The 16,831-nt window shown below is 41.6% G+C and overlaps 1 protein-coding gene and 2 pseudogenes across 1 annotated transcript in view; all 3 read left to right on the forward strand.

The window, feature by feature from the left end:
* The window catches only part of LOC102852600 (charged multivesicular body protein 3-like), a 58,660-nt gene that overhangs the window by 24,578 nt on the left and 17,251 nt on the right, over positions 1-16,831 (forward strand). The window contains exon 3 of the mRNA XM_006900364.1: positions 10,052-10,231. Within this exon, the coding sequence (XP_006900426.1) occupies positions 10,052-10,231 (180 nt within the window). The remainder of the gene's footprint in view (positions 1-10,051; positions 10,232-16,831) is intronic.
* Positions 1,556-2,011, forward strand: LOC102852199 (annotated as a pseudogene).
* LOC102851798 lies at positions 12,015-13,320 on the forward strand (annotated as a pseudogene).

A 16,831-nucleotide genomic window follows, 5' to 3' on the forward strand; every position in this document is an offset into this window, starting at 1 on the left:
AATCGGGATGGGTGTGTCAGAGGCAGTGTGATTGGCACAGGATAGAGCAGGGTTTAGGGCTGTTGTACATAGGGTCGCTATGAGTCACAAACGACACGACGGCACATAACAGCAACAACAACATTGTTATGTGCCATCTGTTATGAACACATAGCAACCTTATGAACAACAGATGTGAACCCTGTGCTATCTTGTGTCATCTTCATTATCTGTTATTTTAAAGCCTTTGTTAAAATCAGTGTCATTCCATCTCATAGAGGGTCTCCCTCTCTTTCTCTGACCCTCCACCTTTCCCAGCAGGGTATCTTGTTTCCAAGGACTAGTCCCTTCTGATAGCATGCTCAGAATATGAGAGACCAAGATTCACCATCCTTTCCTATAAGGAGCACCTTGGTTGCACTTTATCCAACTAAGACCTGTTTGCCCTTTTGTCACTCCACATGATATTCGGTATTCTTCATCACACCACAGTTCAAAGGCAATGATGCTTTGTCATCGTTACTCATAGTCCAACATTCAGTTGCATAGTAAACAATTGAAAACATCATGACTTGATCACGTGCACCTTAATCTTGAGACTGATTAGCACTTTAAAGAGGTTTTCTTGATGGCAGATAGATTTTCCCAGTACACATCTTTTGATGTTTTAATTGCTACTACCATGGATGTTGATGGTTGATCCAAGTCAGATGAAATAATTCACAACTTCACTGTTTTATCTCTCTATCATAATACTGCTTATTGTCAAAATAGTAAGGAATTTTATTTTCTTGATGTTCAGATGTAGTACATTTTGAAAGCTGTTGTCTTTGATTTTCTGCAGTAACTACTTCAAGTCATCTTCACTTTCTGCATTCAAGATTGTGTCATCTAAATAATGCAGATTGTTGATGAGTCTTCCTCCAGTCCTTATACCACATTCTTCATAGAGTTGAGCATCTTGAATGATTTGCTAAAGATACAGATTGAACAGTTATAGGGAAAGGATACAACCTTCATGCATACCTTTCCTGATTTTGAGCTGTGCAGTATTTCCTTGTTTTGTTGAGTCAACTGCTGCTTTTTTTTTTCCTTGCAGGCAACTTTTTAATAAAAATTTACATCCAGATAAACAATCTTCAGAGTTCTAAAACTTTCATAAGATTTTTAAAACGTGACTTTCAACAAAAAACATTACATGTTTAGTACACAAATATTGTAATATGAATCAGCTTCAACTCCACTTGAAATTGTGAATCAAATTACAGTTTTAGAAGTCAGTAATTCACGTTTAAGCAATTTAGCACCTTGCTGAAGTAAGCCTTTGTAAAAAATAGACTTCGTGTATATTGGTGCAACGCATTTTTATACCGTTCTGTTGATATTTTTGTTCATTTTCTTAACCAATATTCCTGAAAACTGATAGAGAACAGCTAACTTTCTATGATGTGAAATTTCCAATGGTAACAGAGTCAACTACTTCTTGGTCTGTGTATAGATTTTGTATGAGCACAGTTAAGAGTTCTGGAATTTGGCCATTACTGCAGGAAAAGGTCCCGATACCTGAGCGCTCAAGATGTGTGACTTCACCGAGGCCCAGACCGCAGAATTTAAGGAGGCCTTCCAGCTGTTTGACCAAACAGGTGATGGAAAGATTCTGTACAGCCAGTGTGGAGATGTAATGAGGGCCCTGGGCCAGAACCCCACCAACGCTGAGGTGCTCAAGGTCCTGGGAAACCCCATGAGTGATGAAATGAATGTGAAGGTCCTGGATTTTGAGCACTTCCTGCCTGTGCTGCAGACGGTGGCCAAGAACAAGGACCAGGGCACCTACGAGGACTATGTTGAAGGCCTTCGGGTGTTTGACAAGGAATGGAACTGCACTGTCATGGGCACTGAGATCTGGCATGTCCTTGTCACGCTGAGTGAGAAGATGACAGAGGAAGAAGTAGAGATGCTGATGACAGGGCATGAGGACAGCAATGATTGTATCAACTATGAAGCATTTGTGAGGCATATCCTGTCGGGGTGACAGCCCTGTGGGGCAGAGCTCGTCCAAATGGAGCTGAATGGCTGAGGGCAGCCCTTCCTGTGTCCCCAGAGCCCCATGCCTTGTCCTGTGTGAGACTGTATGTAGCCCTGAGAGCCACGTAGGCTGTCACAGCTCATTTCCCATCTTGTAGCTCTTGGATAATACTTGCCAGCAGCATTCACCAAATAAACTTGCTTTCTATGCCCAGAAAAAAAAAAAGAAAAAAAAGAGTTCTGGGATTCACATTCTTTTCACCGTTAGCTGTAATTTGTTATAATCCACACAGTCAAATAAATGCTTTCTCATAGTCAATAAAACATAAAAGTAAGCATCTTTCTGATATTCTCTGCTTTCAGCCAAAATCCAGTTGACCTCAGAAATACTTTTTCTTGTGCTGAGGCCTCTTCTGAATCCAACTTGAGTTTCTAGAAGTTACCTGTCAGTGGACTGTTCTAGCTGTTTTTTTGTTTTGTTTTTTAAATCTTTAGCAAGATTTTACTTGCTTGCGATATTAATGATTGTCTGGAGAGCAGAAAATAGGGCATGGGGGCACAGGCCTGTGAATGTCTCTCTGAAAGGGTCAGAAGGAGTGAGAATACCACAGCCCCTCACCACCCCAGAGCAGAAAACCGATGAGGAGTGCACAGCCCAGTCCCGTGGTGCCTCTAGAGCCACACCAACAGCAAGAAGTTCGTTTGTTCATTGTTGACTCAAAATTGTAATACTGAGAATGAGTTTATTAGGGAAGTAAGTTGGAGAGTGGGGAAGCAAATAGTATCTCACAATGTAAGTTTAGGTGTATTCCAGCAGTCCCAAGGCACAATTCCTTAAATTGGTAAAAGTCCTGGTTCTTTTCAGCAACACAAATTCAACAAGCCTCTGCTTTCCTCAGTCCTCCAGCAAGATTTGCCTCACAACATTTATAAGTTAGCTTCTCTTTCAGGCATCTATCAAGAAGAGCAAAACCTTTAACTGTGGCAGCACAAATGTTAGCCTCAGGTCACACCTTGCCAGTCTCTCTAACCACCATCATCAGGGTCTTACCAACAGGATCTCATTCTCAACAGGATCTTGCTCCAGTCTCCATCAAATCTTGCTGCTCAGTGTAGGAAGCACTAGCTTACCTCAGTCCCACAGCTGTTGATAATTTCCAAGACCGTGCGCCTACAGTTAAGGTAGCTGAAGACCCGAGGGGGTTTAACATAATGGCTAAAAAAAGCCAGCTTTTAGGCTAACACTGCAGTGATACTGGCCGATAATTTCTACATTCTATTAGATCTCTTTTTTAGGGGATAGGAACAAATATGGATCTCTTGTTGTTAATTGGCCAGGTAGCTATCTTCCAAATTTCCTGGCTTGGACTAATAAGCATGAGCAGGTTTGTTGAAACATGTCAGTTGGTATTCTGTCATTCCTAGCATTTCCTTTTTTGCCAGTGCCTTCAGTGAAGCTTGGCCTTCTTTCAGTATCATTGATCATATGCTACTTTCTGAAATGATTCCCTGTCAACCAAATTTTTTTGGTACAGTGACTCATTGTATTCCTTCCTTCCTTTTTTTGTTTTTGGTTTGTGGGGTTCCCCCCCATTATTGCACATTTTCTTCTCCTCCCCCTTCCCCAAGCCCTCCCTGCAATACCCCTTGTTCCAGATTGTTGTCATACATATAATGCCTAATCATATATTCCTTTGGGATAGTTCTTCTCATCTGATATAATGCAGTATTCATTATCCACTCCTTTCCCATCCTCTCCCCATCCCCCTGTCTGTCCTATTTTATAACAGCAGTGTTATGCAGTATTTATTTGTCCTTTTGTTACTGAAATATTTCATCAGCATAATGTTCTCCAGGCTCCCCGATGTTGTGTAATGTTTGACAGGTGGTTTTTCAGTGCTGTGTAATATTTTATTGTGTATATGTACCATCATTTTTTTATCCATTTCTTTGTTGATGGGCACTTGGGTCACTTCCCTCTGTTTGCAGTTGTGAATAATACAACAGTAAACATGGATATGCATACATTTCTTTGAATTGTGGTGTGGTTTCTTTAGGGTCTATTCCTAATAGTGGAATTTGCTGGGTCAAATGGTCTTTCTCTTTCCAACCAAGAGACAGTCGTCAGAACAGAGCAGGGTAACACCGCATGGTTCAAAATTGGGAAGGGTGTATGCCAGGGATGTGTCCTATCTCCATACCTTTTCAACCTGTATGCAGAGCAGATTATCGGAGAGGCTGGGCTCTATGAGGAGAAATGTGGCGTCAGGATTGGTGGAAGATCTATTAACAATCTGCATTATGCAGATGACACAACCCTGCTTGCCGAAACTGAGGAGGACCTGAAATGCTTGCTGCAGACGGTCAAGGACTGCAGCCTTCACTATGGACTGAGGCTCAATGTCAAGAAGACAAAGATTCTCACCACTGGACCAATTGGCAGCATCAAGATGGATGGCGAAGAGATTGAGATTGTTCACAGCTTCAGTTTGCTCGGCCCCACGGTCAACACTCTTGGCACCAGGAGCCAGGAAATCAAAAAACGTATTGTGATGGGAAAGTCTGCTGTTAGAGACCTCTCTAAACTACTCAAGAGCAACAGTGTCTCTCTGGATACTAAGGTGCACCTAATACAGGCCATGGTCCTTGCAATCGCTTGTTATGCATCAGAGAGTTGGACAATGACTAGGGAGGATAGAAGGAGAATTGATGCCTTTGAACTGTGGTGCTGGAGAAGAGTATTGAATGTACCATGGACTGCCAAGAAAACAAACAGATTCATCCTGGAAAGGGTTAAACCAGGCTACTCCTTGGAAGCAAGGATTGTGGGGCTTCATCTGACGTACTTTGGACATGTTGTAAGGAGAGACAGGTCCTTGGAGAGGGACATCATGCTTGGGAGGGTAGAGGGACAGCGCAGGAGGGGAAGACCCTCTATGAGGTGGATTGATTCAGTGACTGGGGTAATCGGGATGGGTGTGTCAGAGGCAATGCGATTGGCACAGGATAGAGCAAGGTTTAGAGCTGTTGTACATAGGGTCACTATGAGTCGCAAACGACTTGACGGCACATAACAACACCAACAACAACTGTCTAATTGGATCCAACTGGCACAGGAGCAAATTGTCTCTCCTCCAATGGAGCATCTGGTGGGGTTGAACTGCACTCCTTCGGAATTGCATCACAGCTTCTTGCCATTAGGCCACCAGAGCTCCTACTTCCAACTTTTTGAGAAAGTGCCAGACCACCTTCCGTAGTGGCTATACCATTTTACCTTCCCACCAGCAGAAGAGTTCCAGTCTCTCCACAACCTAACCAGCATTTGTTGTTTGCTGCCCTGTTGAACTTAGCTTTTGTTGATGGGGTTAGATGATACCTCATAGTTGTTTTGATTTTCATCTCTCTGAGAGCTAGGGATTTTGAATATTTTTTCATGTGTTGTTTGTCACATGAATGTCTCCTTTAGTGAAGCAGCTATTCACATCCTGTGCCCATTTTTGTCTTTTGTGCTTTACCTTTTCTTTTTGAGGTGCTGGAGTATCCTATAAATTTTAGATACAAGTCCCTTATGAAATACGTCATTGGCAAATATTTTCTCCCAGTCTGTGGGTTTCCTTTTACCCTGTTGGGGAAGTTTTTTGATGTACATAGGGATTTGATTCTAAGGCCCTTTCATTTGTGTTATTCTCTCCTGATTGTATATCACCATCTTCTTTTGATGCTCCCTGCGTCATTGAAGATTTTGTCCATGGAATCCTTAAGTATTGCAACTCAGGGCTTGAATTTACTCTTCAGTTTTTTTCAGCTTGTCACTGTATTTTTTTAAAAAGTATTTGCAATAAAGAAAACATTGAATAGAATTTTGTCATTAAGTTTCCAGCCTCATTTCTGTCACCAGGACCATATTTTCTGTCTTTGTTTCTAACTTTTTCATTCTGTTGTTACTGTTAGGTGGTCTTGAATACGACTCGTAGCAACTCTATAAATAACAAATCTGAACCCATCCTCATAATGCCTGACTGACTCAAGCCCATTGCTGTAGTCACTATGTCAGTCCACTTGGTTGAGGGTCTTTCTCTCCTTCGCTGTCCCTCCACCTTTCCAAGCATGATGTCCTTCTCCAGGAAACAGCCTCTCCTAGCAACATGCCCAGAGTATGTGAGACAAAGCTTCACCATCTTTGCCTCCAAGGAATATTCTGAGCACACCTTCTCCAAAACATCTGTTTGTTCTTTTGTAATTTCATAGGATATCCAGTACTGTTTTCCAGTACCACAGTTCAAAGCCATCAATTCTTCTATTATCCCTATTCATTGTCCAGCTCTCAGATGTATAGCAAGTGACTAAAAAGATCATGGTCTGAATCAGGCACACCTAAGTCCTCCACCTTAGCACTGTTATTGCTCCTTAATAATTTGGAGAGGTTCCCCGCTACAGACTTTCCTGGTATAATCAGAAGATCTCTTGACTGCTGGTACGAAGAGTGTTGATTTTCATTCTAGTCACCAATTATTATTAATGCATCTTGATTGCATGCTGACTCATTTTCAAACTGCAAAAGCTGGTAGAAGTCTCAGCTTTACTTTTGTGGTTGGTACATGTATTTGATTAATAGTTGTATTAACAAGTGTTATTTGTATGTATGGATAGAATTTTATCACTCACAGTGTTGTACTTCAGGATATGTGACACCATGCTCTTCAGTCTATCATTCCCTGCATAATAGATCATATGATTGAAATTATTATCCTTAATAGCAGTTTTAAAGAACTATTTTGATTAAAAACATATAACAGAAAAATTAATTTTTCACATATACAGTTCAGTGGCATTAGTTACATTCATCATGGTTGACTATTGACCAATTCTTTTTAGGATAGTGATTCTACTGCTTCTTTCCACCTTGTTTTTAATTCACTATTTTGCTAAAAGAGTCTTTCAGTATTGCAGCTCAGGCTTGGAGTTTTTTCTTCATTTCTTTCCACTTGAGAACTTCTAAGCAAGTTTTTTCTTTCTAGTTTTATAAATCAAGCTCTTTACACATTTCATCGGTAATTGTCTTCTCTAGTTCCCCCTTGAAACATCTGATCAGCTCTCTTCATTTCTTCCATTTCATTTAGCTAGAGCAAGGTTTAGAGTCTCTTTTGACATTCATTTTGATCTTTACTAAATTTTTAATGATCTTTTGCTTTCCTGTCTTAATTTATTATATCTTTGATGTCATATCACAACTTGTCTTCAGTCATTAGTATTCATTGTATCAGATTTATTCTTGAGATAGTCTGTAAATTGAGGTGGGATTTACTCAAGTCATAGTTTAGCTATTGTGAACATTAATTTTTTTTTTTAACTTGAACTTAACTTTGAGCTATTATATCCCAGAAGTCAACCCCTGGCCTTCCTATCAATGATGATTTTCTATCATCTCTTTTTACAGATACAGCCAGTGTGATTCCTGTGTATTTCATCAGGCAAGGTTATATATACATGTGTGTTGGTGGTAGTCTTAGGTGCCGTCAAGTTGCTTACGACTCATAGCGACCCTATGTACAACAGACCTAAACCCTGCTCTATCCTGTGCCAATCGTACTGTCTCAGACACACCCATCCCGATTACCCTAGTCACTGAGTCAGTCCACCTCGTAGAGGGTCTTCCCCTCCTGCGCTTTCTCTCCACCCTACCAAGCATGATGTACCTCTCCAAGGACCAGTCCCTCCTTACAGCATGTCCAAAGTATGTCAGACGAAGCTTAAGAATCCTTGCCTCCAAGGAGCAGCCCAGTTTAACCCTCTCCAGGTTGAATCTGTTTGTTTTCTTGGCAGTCTACATATACATATATATATATGTGTATATATATATATATATACACACACACACACACACACACACACACATATATACACACACATACATACATATACATACACACACATATATCATGACCATAAGTTGTTTATATTTACAAAGAATATGTTACTTGGTCTCGCAGAATTTTATCACACAGTCACTGGTATAATTTCTGTCATGAAGGCCATATTTTCCTAGTACTGATCCTTCCTCTTTGTTCCTAACTTTCACATTTCAGTAACAGTAATTGTCAGTCCATCTTGATGATGTGTTTGATCATTTTCAGAACACAGAAGTTTGTAGAAAAGTTTTCATTTCTTTATCTTTGGTTTTAGTGATTGGTGTATAAATTTGAATATTAAGGTTTTTTTAAATATTAAGTTTATAATATATATCAGTTTATATAACTGATCTACCTTCTGTGTGTATGGATGTTTTCCAATCATTGACAGAGACATCCTGGAGGAGAAATCTTGAAATGTTCTTTTTGGTGATAAATGGAACACCATTCTTTTTCCTTTTGCCATTCTCAGTATACTAGACCATCTGATTGTCTTACTTGAAATGACCAGTCTGTTCAGCTGACTAATGCCTAGCACATAGATATCTCTTCATATATTCTTTCCAGTTTTTAACTTTTGATTTTCATTCAGAATTCTGATTATTGATAGTATGAAACAGTGTGAATGAAGGAAGGAATGTGTGAAACCCATATATGTGAATGAAATACCATGTATATAAACTTTGTATGCAAACCAATATAAAATAAAAAATAAATTTGTAAAAAATTCTCATTACTAATGGATATTAGCAGCTGTTTCTTCCCATTTTGAATGGTGCCACATCATCAGAAAAAGATGAAAGCTTTACTTCACAAACATCATTAAGGCCAGTACTTTGAGAAGGTGGCTCTTTCCCAAGGGCTTCCAAGTGCCTTGCATTGAGGGCCATATTATCCTCTGGCACTGTGACTGACAGACTGCTCCACAGCCATTCACAAAATTTCACTGGCTAATGTTTTAGGAGTAGATTGCTAGGGCCTTGCCAGTCTATCGTAGTCTGGAAGACCCATTGAAACTTGTGCACTACGAGTGACTATGGTATTTAAAATACCAATGTCAGCTTCCTAATATTTAAGCTACCACAGTACAACAAACTGTTAGTTGAAGATGAATGAGATAACATTATACTTCTCTTTTTACTCTTTATCATTTTAATGGTTTTGAAATTAATACCTACACATTATTCTTTGAGAAGAAAAATGTGACATCAGGATTGGAAGAAAGTCATCCACAACTTGTGTAATGCAGATGACACAACCTGCTTGCTAAGTGACTGAGATTTAAGATGAGTGCTGCAGAAGATGGACTATAACATCGCAACATCAGGAAGACAAAAGTCCTCACAACTAGGCCAGTAGACAACATCGTGATAGATGGAGAAAGGATTGTAATTGTCAAATATTTCCTCTTGCTTGGATTGATAATCAACAAACACGCTTGGTACCAGCAGTCAGGGGATGAGGAGATGTCTTGCACTGGGCAAGTGTGATGTCAGTGGGGATGGCACAGGATAGAACAGGGTTTAGAATGGTTGTGCATAGGGCCTCTCTGAGTCATACTCAATGGCATCTAATGACATCACCCCCCACCATCTACTTTATATTTATTTATGTCCTCCTGTATGTTTTTTGTAAGGAGTCTTGGTGACACAGTAGGTTAGGTGTTGAGCTACTGACGGAAAGATCGGCCAGCAGTTAGAACTCCCAGCCACTCGGGAGACCAAAGGGGCAGTTAGCTTTCATAAATACTTTCAGTCTCGTAAAACAAATGGGGCACGTCTGCCCTTTCCTGCAGTGCCACTATGTGTCAGAAGCCCCACATGGGCTGGGTTTTGTATTTTCCTAAGGAGCCTGGTGGCATGGTGGTTAGGTTCTTCTTTGCTCCGTTTTAAAAGATCAGCAGCTTGAGCTGACCAGCCACTCCATGGAACAAGATGTGCTGCTGTAAAGGTTACAGCCTCGCAGACCCTACAGGGTGCTTCTGTGGAGGCCTCAATCAAGTTGACAACAGGGATTTGGTTGTTTAAAATGTTATTTCTATATAATCTACAGTTTATGTTAACAATGAAGGAATTTGCTTACAGTAAGACTCCTGGCTTACCCCTGATTTTGATGTGTTCTGTTATGTTCAAGTATAGATATCCAGCGGGAAGAAGAAAAAGTGAAACGCTCTGTGAAGGATGCTGCCAAGAAAGGCCAGAAGGACGTCTGCGTGGTGCTGGCCAAGGAGATGATCCGGTCGCGGAAGGCAGTGAGCAAGCTCTACGCGTCCAAAGCTCACATGAACTCTGTGCTCATGGGCATGCGGAACCAGCTGGGTAAGACACTGCTTGGCGATGACGCCATTGGCAGGTGTGGTGTGACTGCTGGGTGTGCTTGCTGCTGTCGTCCCCATGGCTGTCCTCCAGCAAGAGCACATTTAGCATCAGCTTTTCGTCCTTTATGTTGTCTTCTTAATCGGGCTGTTTTACAAAGAAAATACTATACTTTCATTGTTGTATATGGATGGGTTTTTTTTAAGGATTGGTAAAACTGACATTTGATTCTGCATTTAGGATTTAGAATGTATTTACTCACATGAGCAATGTTAGAAACCCGACAGTTGAATCCTCAGAGTAAGAGGCTGGCCTGTGTTGTGTGGCAAGAGTTTTTGAAGTATGTTCGTAAGAATATATATCGAGACCATTCATTGTGTGAGTATTATCCATCTTGTGATTATAAATCACGTCTTACTTTCCTTTTATCTCACTCATAGATATCAACTGTTTCCAGACTTAACACTTTTTCACAATGCTACTCTGAGTATTTTTGTTTATATCCCATTCTACATATGTATAAAAATGTTGACTTCTCATGCATGTAAGTGGCAGGTGCTTTGCAAATTGCCTAGCAGTTGTTTAGACCCAGCAGTACTCCGCGGAAGGGTGAAGAGAGACTACAGTCCTGGGAACCCTGTGGGGTGGCCCCGTGTACACACACCCAAGTCCAGTGCACAGCAACGGATGGCTGGGAAGGGTTTCTTCAGGATTGTGAGATTTGTAAATTTTGGTAAAATTGCAAAATAATTCTTTAAGACAACTTTACTCTTACTTGCAGTAAATCAGAATTCATTCCTGTCTTTCTCAGGAACACTTGAACTTGTCAGATCTTTTTGTTTTTGAGAAATAGTCTGTTTTAATATTTCTTTGAGAGCTAGGGAACTTGAGCATTCTTTTCACCCTTTTATTCTGTCTACCTTTTTGAGCAATTACTGCCCACCAAATAATCTAAAATTTAGAAAAAACCTCTTCCTCTGTAGCATGAATTTTTAACAGAAACCTGTAAGTTCTCTTCTGTACAATACGTAAGTTAAGAGCCTGTTTAAATATACAGTATGTTACAAGGTTTTCCGCTAATACATATTGTAAAGACTGTACTCCTTACATCAGTGGCTTTCTGACACCTGGAAAGCTGAGTGTCTTCTACTTCATCTCTGCATGTTAAAGCATTGGAGGGCCCAGGTCTAGATCTGCTTTGCTTACCTGTCTCTACTTTCTCACCCTAGGTGTTCTCTGCTGATTCTTTCCTTTAAATGCCACTAGTTTTCAGATTTTTCGCTTCCAGCCTGACTTTATCACTTTTGTGTACAGTTTACTTGTCCACCCAGTTATCTCAGTGGATATCTCAGAGTGAATAGGGCCCACAGAAGATTTTGGATTTCCTTTCCCCCACAGATGCTCTGTCTTTATAAGTAGATCTACCATCTACCAGCTTTTCTTAAGCCCCAAGCCTCAAGAGTCCTCCTGCCTTCCCCACCTTTCACTCACATCCACCCACCCCACCCCCACATACACACACCCATCCCCCTTTCTTCACAACCCTTTCACTGTCCTTCTAGGTGTTCTTAGATGCTATGGAAAAGAAAGAGGAGCTTCAAAATTTTCCACTTAGTTCAGATTACTACCGTCTCTATTTATTTTTTTTTCCAAGTTGGCATTATCTCTTTGCTCGGTTACTGTAGTTGTTTTGTGTTGTTGAGTGAGAATTGACTCAGCTTTTCCCCAACGGGTTTGTCACCAGAGTACAGATGTTGGTGAATATCATTGCAAAACCTAAGCCAAAATGGGAAAGAAGACCCATATTAACATCGTCGTCATTGGACATGTTGATTCAGGTAGGTCCACCACAAATGACCATCTGATCTACAAATGTGGTGGGATCAAAAAGAGAACCATTGAGAAATTCGAGAAGGAAGCTGCAGAGATGGGAAAGCGCTCCTTCAAATATGCCTGGGTCTTGGATAAATTGAAAGCTGAACGTGGCATCACCATTGATATACCCCTGTGGAAATTTGAGACCAGCAAGCAGGACACAGAGACTTTATAAAAAAAAATTATTACAAGAGCGTCACAGGCTGATTGTGCTGTCCTGATTGTTGCTGCTGGTGAAGTTGACACTGGTATTTCAAAGAGCGGGCAGACCCGTGAGAATGCACATCTGGCTTACACACTGGGTGTGAAGCAACTGATTGTTGGTGTTAACAAAGTGGATTCAACGCAGCCACCCTACAGCCAGAAGAGAGATGAGGAAATCGTTAAGGAAATTAGCAACTGCATCAAGAAAATTGGCTACAACCCTGACACAGTAGCCTTTGTGCCAATTTCTGGTTGGAATGGTGACAACATGCTGGAGCCAAGTGCTAACATGCCTTGATTCAAGCGATGGAAAGTCACCCAGAAGGATGGCAGTGCCAGTGGGACTACACTGCTTGAACCTTTGGATTGTGTCCTGCCTCCCCAGGATGTCTACAGGATTGGTGGTATTAGTACTGTCCCTGTGGGCAGAGTGGAGACTGGTGTTCTCAAGCCTGGCATGGTGGTCACATTTGCCACTGAAGTCAACATTACCACTGAAGTCAAGTCTGTTGAAATGCACCATGAAGCTTTGAGTGAAGCTCTGCCTGGTGACAATGTTGGCTTCAATGTTAAGAACGTCTCTGTGAAAGATGTTCGACGTGGCAACGTGGCTGGTGACAGCAAAAATGACCCACCCATGGAAGCAGCTGGCTTGACTACTCAGGTGATCGTTTTAAGTCATCCTGGCCAAATCAGTGCTGGTTATGCACCTGTGCTGGATTGTCACACTGCTCACATTGCTTGCAAGTTTGCTGAGCTCAAAGAGAAGATCGATCGCCATTCTGGTAAGAAACTGGAAGATGGCCCCAAATTCCTGAAGTCTGGTGATTCTGCCATTGTTGATACGGTTCCTGGCAAGCCCATGTGTGTGGAGAGCTTCTCTGACTACCATCCTCTAGGTCTTTTTGCTAAGACATGAGGCAGACTGTTGCTGTGGGTTTCATCAAAGCAGTGGACAAGAAGGCTGCTTGACGGTCACCAAGTCTGCTCAGAAAGCTCAAAAGGCTAAATGAATACTACCCATAACACCTGCCACCCCAGTCTTAATCAGTGATGGAAGAACGGTCTCAGAACTGTTTGTCTCAATTGGCCATTTGAAGTTTAGTAAAAGACTAGCTAATGATAACAGTGCATCGTAAAACCTTCAGAAGGAAAGGAATGTATTGTGTAACATTTCTTTTTCGTGTGGCAGTTTTAAGTTATTAGTTTGCAAAATCAGTACTTTTAAAATGCAAACAACTTGACCAAAATTTGTCACAGAATTTTGAGACCCATTAAAACAAGTTTAATGGGGGGAAAAGATAAAAAAGAATTAGAGAGCTGACCCTTCCATGGATTTTTAGAGGTTGTAAATAATATGAGAGGAGATTATCCCTCTTTCTACAGTGAAGCAGCCAGGAAAATTATATGCCTTTGTGATGGCAGCACAGCCACTTAACACTAGGCCACCAGAGCTCCCCAATATTACTTTTGTTAGGTGTCTTGAGTCAACTACAGCTCGTAGTGACCCTTTGAGCAACAGATCTGAACCCTGCCCTATCTTAAGCCATCTTCATCATCTCTGATATCTTAAGCCTGTTACCACGGTTCCTGTGTCAATACTTGGTTCAGGGTCTTCTATTTCACTGACCCTCTGCCTTTCCAGGCATGATGTCCTTTTCCAAGGACTGACCCCTCCTAAGAACAAGCCCAAAGTATGTGAGAAAAGGTGCAGCACTATGACTGGATCTTCTCTAGGACGTGTGTATTTGTTCTTTTGACAGTCCATGGATATTCAGTACTCTTCTACAACACAACGCAAAGACATTGATTTTCTTCTGTCATCCTTAGTCACTGTCCAAATTTCAGAAACATAGCAAGTAATTGAAGAGACTGTGCCTTGAATCAGGTGCAAACTGGTCCTTAAATTGACCTTATTGATCTTTAACCCTTTGGAGAGGGCCTTGACAGGAGATTTTCCCGATGTAATACATCTTTTGTTCCTATCCCAAAGAAAGGTGACCCAACAGAGTGTGGAAACTATAGAACAATCTCACTGATTTCACATGCAAGCAAGATTTTACTGAAGATTTTCCAAAAACACCTGGAACAACACAACAGCAGAGAACTACCAGAAGTCCAGGCTGGATTTAGAAGGGGTCGTGGTACTAGGGATATTGTAGCTGATGTTAGATGGATCTTAGCTGAAAGCAGAGAATACGAGGAATGTCTATCTGTGTTTCATTGACTATGCAAAGGCATTTGACTGTGTGGATCATAACAAACTGTGGCTGACTCTGAGAAGAATGGGAATCCTAGAACCCTTGATCGTGCTAATGCGAAACCTATACTTGGACCGGGAGGCAGTCGTCAGAACAGAGCAAGGGAACACTGCATGGTTCAAAATTGGGAAGGGTGTATACCAGGGATGCATCCTGTCTCCATACCTTTTCAACCTATATGCAGAACAGATTATCCGGGAGGCTGGGCTCTATGAGGAGAAATGTGGGGTCAAGATTGGTGGGCGATTTATCAACAATGTGCGTTATGCAGATGACACAACCCTGCTTGCTGAAACTGAAGAAGACCTGAAGCATCAGCTGCAGAGTGTCAAGGACTGCAGCCTTCAATATGGATTGAGGCCCAATGTCAAGAAAACAAAGATTCTCACCACTGGACCAATGGGCAGCATCAGGATGGATGGTGAAGAGATTGAGATTGTACACAGCTTTAGTTTGCTTGGCCCCACAGTCAACACTCTTGGCACCAGTAGCCAGGAAATTAAAAGGTGCATTGCTATGGGAAAATCTGCTGTTAGGGACCTCTCCAAAGTACTGAAGAACATTGGTGTCTCTCTGGAGACTAAGGTGCATTTGATACAGGCCATGGTCTTCATAATCCCTTGTTATGCACCAGAGAGTTGGACAGTGACCAAGGAGGATAGAAGGAGAATTGATGCCTTTGAGCTGTGGTTCTGGAGAAGAGTATTGAGAATACCATGGACTGCTAGGAAAAAAAAACAGATTTGTCCTGGAAAGGGTTAAACCAGGTGGCTCCTTGGAGGCAAGGATTCTGAGGCTCCGTCTAACATACTTTGGACATGTTGTGAGGAGAGACTGGTCCTTGGAGAAGGACATCATGCTTGAGAGGGTGGAGGGACGGTGCAGGAGGGGAAGGCCCTCTATGAGGTGGATTCATTCTGTGACTGGGATAATGGGGATGGGAGTGCCAGAGACAGTGTGATTGGCACAGGACAGAGCAGAGTTTAGGGCTGTTGTACATAGAGTCGCTGGTGACTCGATGGCACATAACAACAAACAACAACAACTGCTAGCCCAAGAAAGATGGCATCTTCAGTCTTTTCTCCATCTATCATGATGTTGCCTATTGGCCTAATGGTGAGGATTTTTGTCTTCTTGATGTTCATACATAATCCATTATGAAGGCTGTAGTCTTTGATCTTCTGCAGTAAGCTCAACTCCTCCTTGCTTTCAGCAAGCAAGGTTGTTGATGAGTCTTCTTTTGATCCAGTCGCCTTTTTGTTCTTCAGAGAGTCCTACCTCCCAAATTATTTGCTCAGCATACAGATTGAAGTTGTGGAGGAAGGATAATTGTCTCCTTGTTGTTGTAAACAGCTCTGGTTCATACCTCGGACAGCATTCAGGTGACCTTCATGAAATGCACATGATCATGGCATTTCATTTAAATCACTGTTAAACTGCCTTAGAGTAAGACCCTATTTTTAATCTTTTGGTCCAGAGCACCTAGTGTGAGTTTACAGCCGCTGCAACTTTGGTTTTTTCTATTCCCACCTCCTATTCTGCCTCAAGCCACCCAGGCCTTTCTGTTCTGGAACTGTTCCCATCTTAGAGCTGTCACACTTGACATTCCCTTTGTGGGGATTGCTTTCTCCCAGCTCTTGGAGTGAATCACTCCTTCCTGTCATTTGCATTTTGTCCTGATGTCAGGCAGTTTTTGTGACTTGTGCCTAGTACTCAGTATGAGTTGGCCTCTCACGTTATTGCCACTCCTTTTTCTTCCCTATAGTTTCCTTGCAGAGTTTATAACTGTCTGAAATGAACTTACTGATTCATTGTTTGCAGTTGGCCTCCTCCCACTAGAACGGGGACCTGATCTGGCTCGTCCACTAATAGCTCTCTGCTCCCAGAAGATAAGCATTTTCTCATGATTAGTTCAATTCATGTTTGTCAAAAGATTAAGTCTACTCGCGTGTACCAGAATGAGAATTGTTTTTCCTGATATTATTGAGTAGCAGGATGCTTTTTACAAAGCCGTTTTCATAAAAGATGATTCCACTTTCTCTCCTGCTGTGAACTTTGTTGTTGTTGTTGTTAAGTGCTCTCAAGTTGCGTGTGACTCATAGTGACCCTTTGTACAGTAGTCCTGAAACCTGCCCTAGTCTATGCCAACTTTGTTGTCTCTGACACACCTACCTTCATTACCCCAGTCACTGAATAAATCCATCTCATTGATGGTCTTCTTCTCTGTCCCTCTACCCTTCCAAGCATGATGTCCCTCTCCAAG

This window comes from Elephantulus edwardii, unplaced genomic scaffold (assembly GCF_000299155.1).
Source record: "Elephantulus edwardii isolate Elephantulus edwardi_28Jun2011 unplaced genomic scaffold, EleEdw1.0 scaffold00283, whole genome shotgun sequence".
In the NCBI taxonomy this organism is placed as follows: domain Eukaryota; kingdom Metazoa; phylum Chordata; class Mammalia; order Macroscelidea; family Macroscelididae; genus Elephantulus; species Elephantulus edwardii.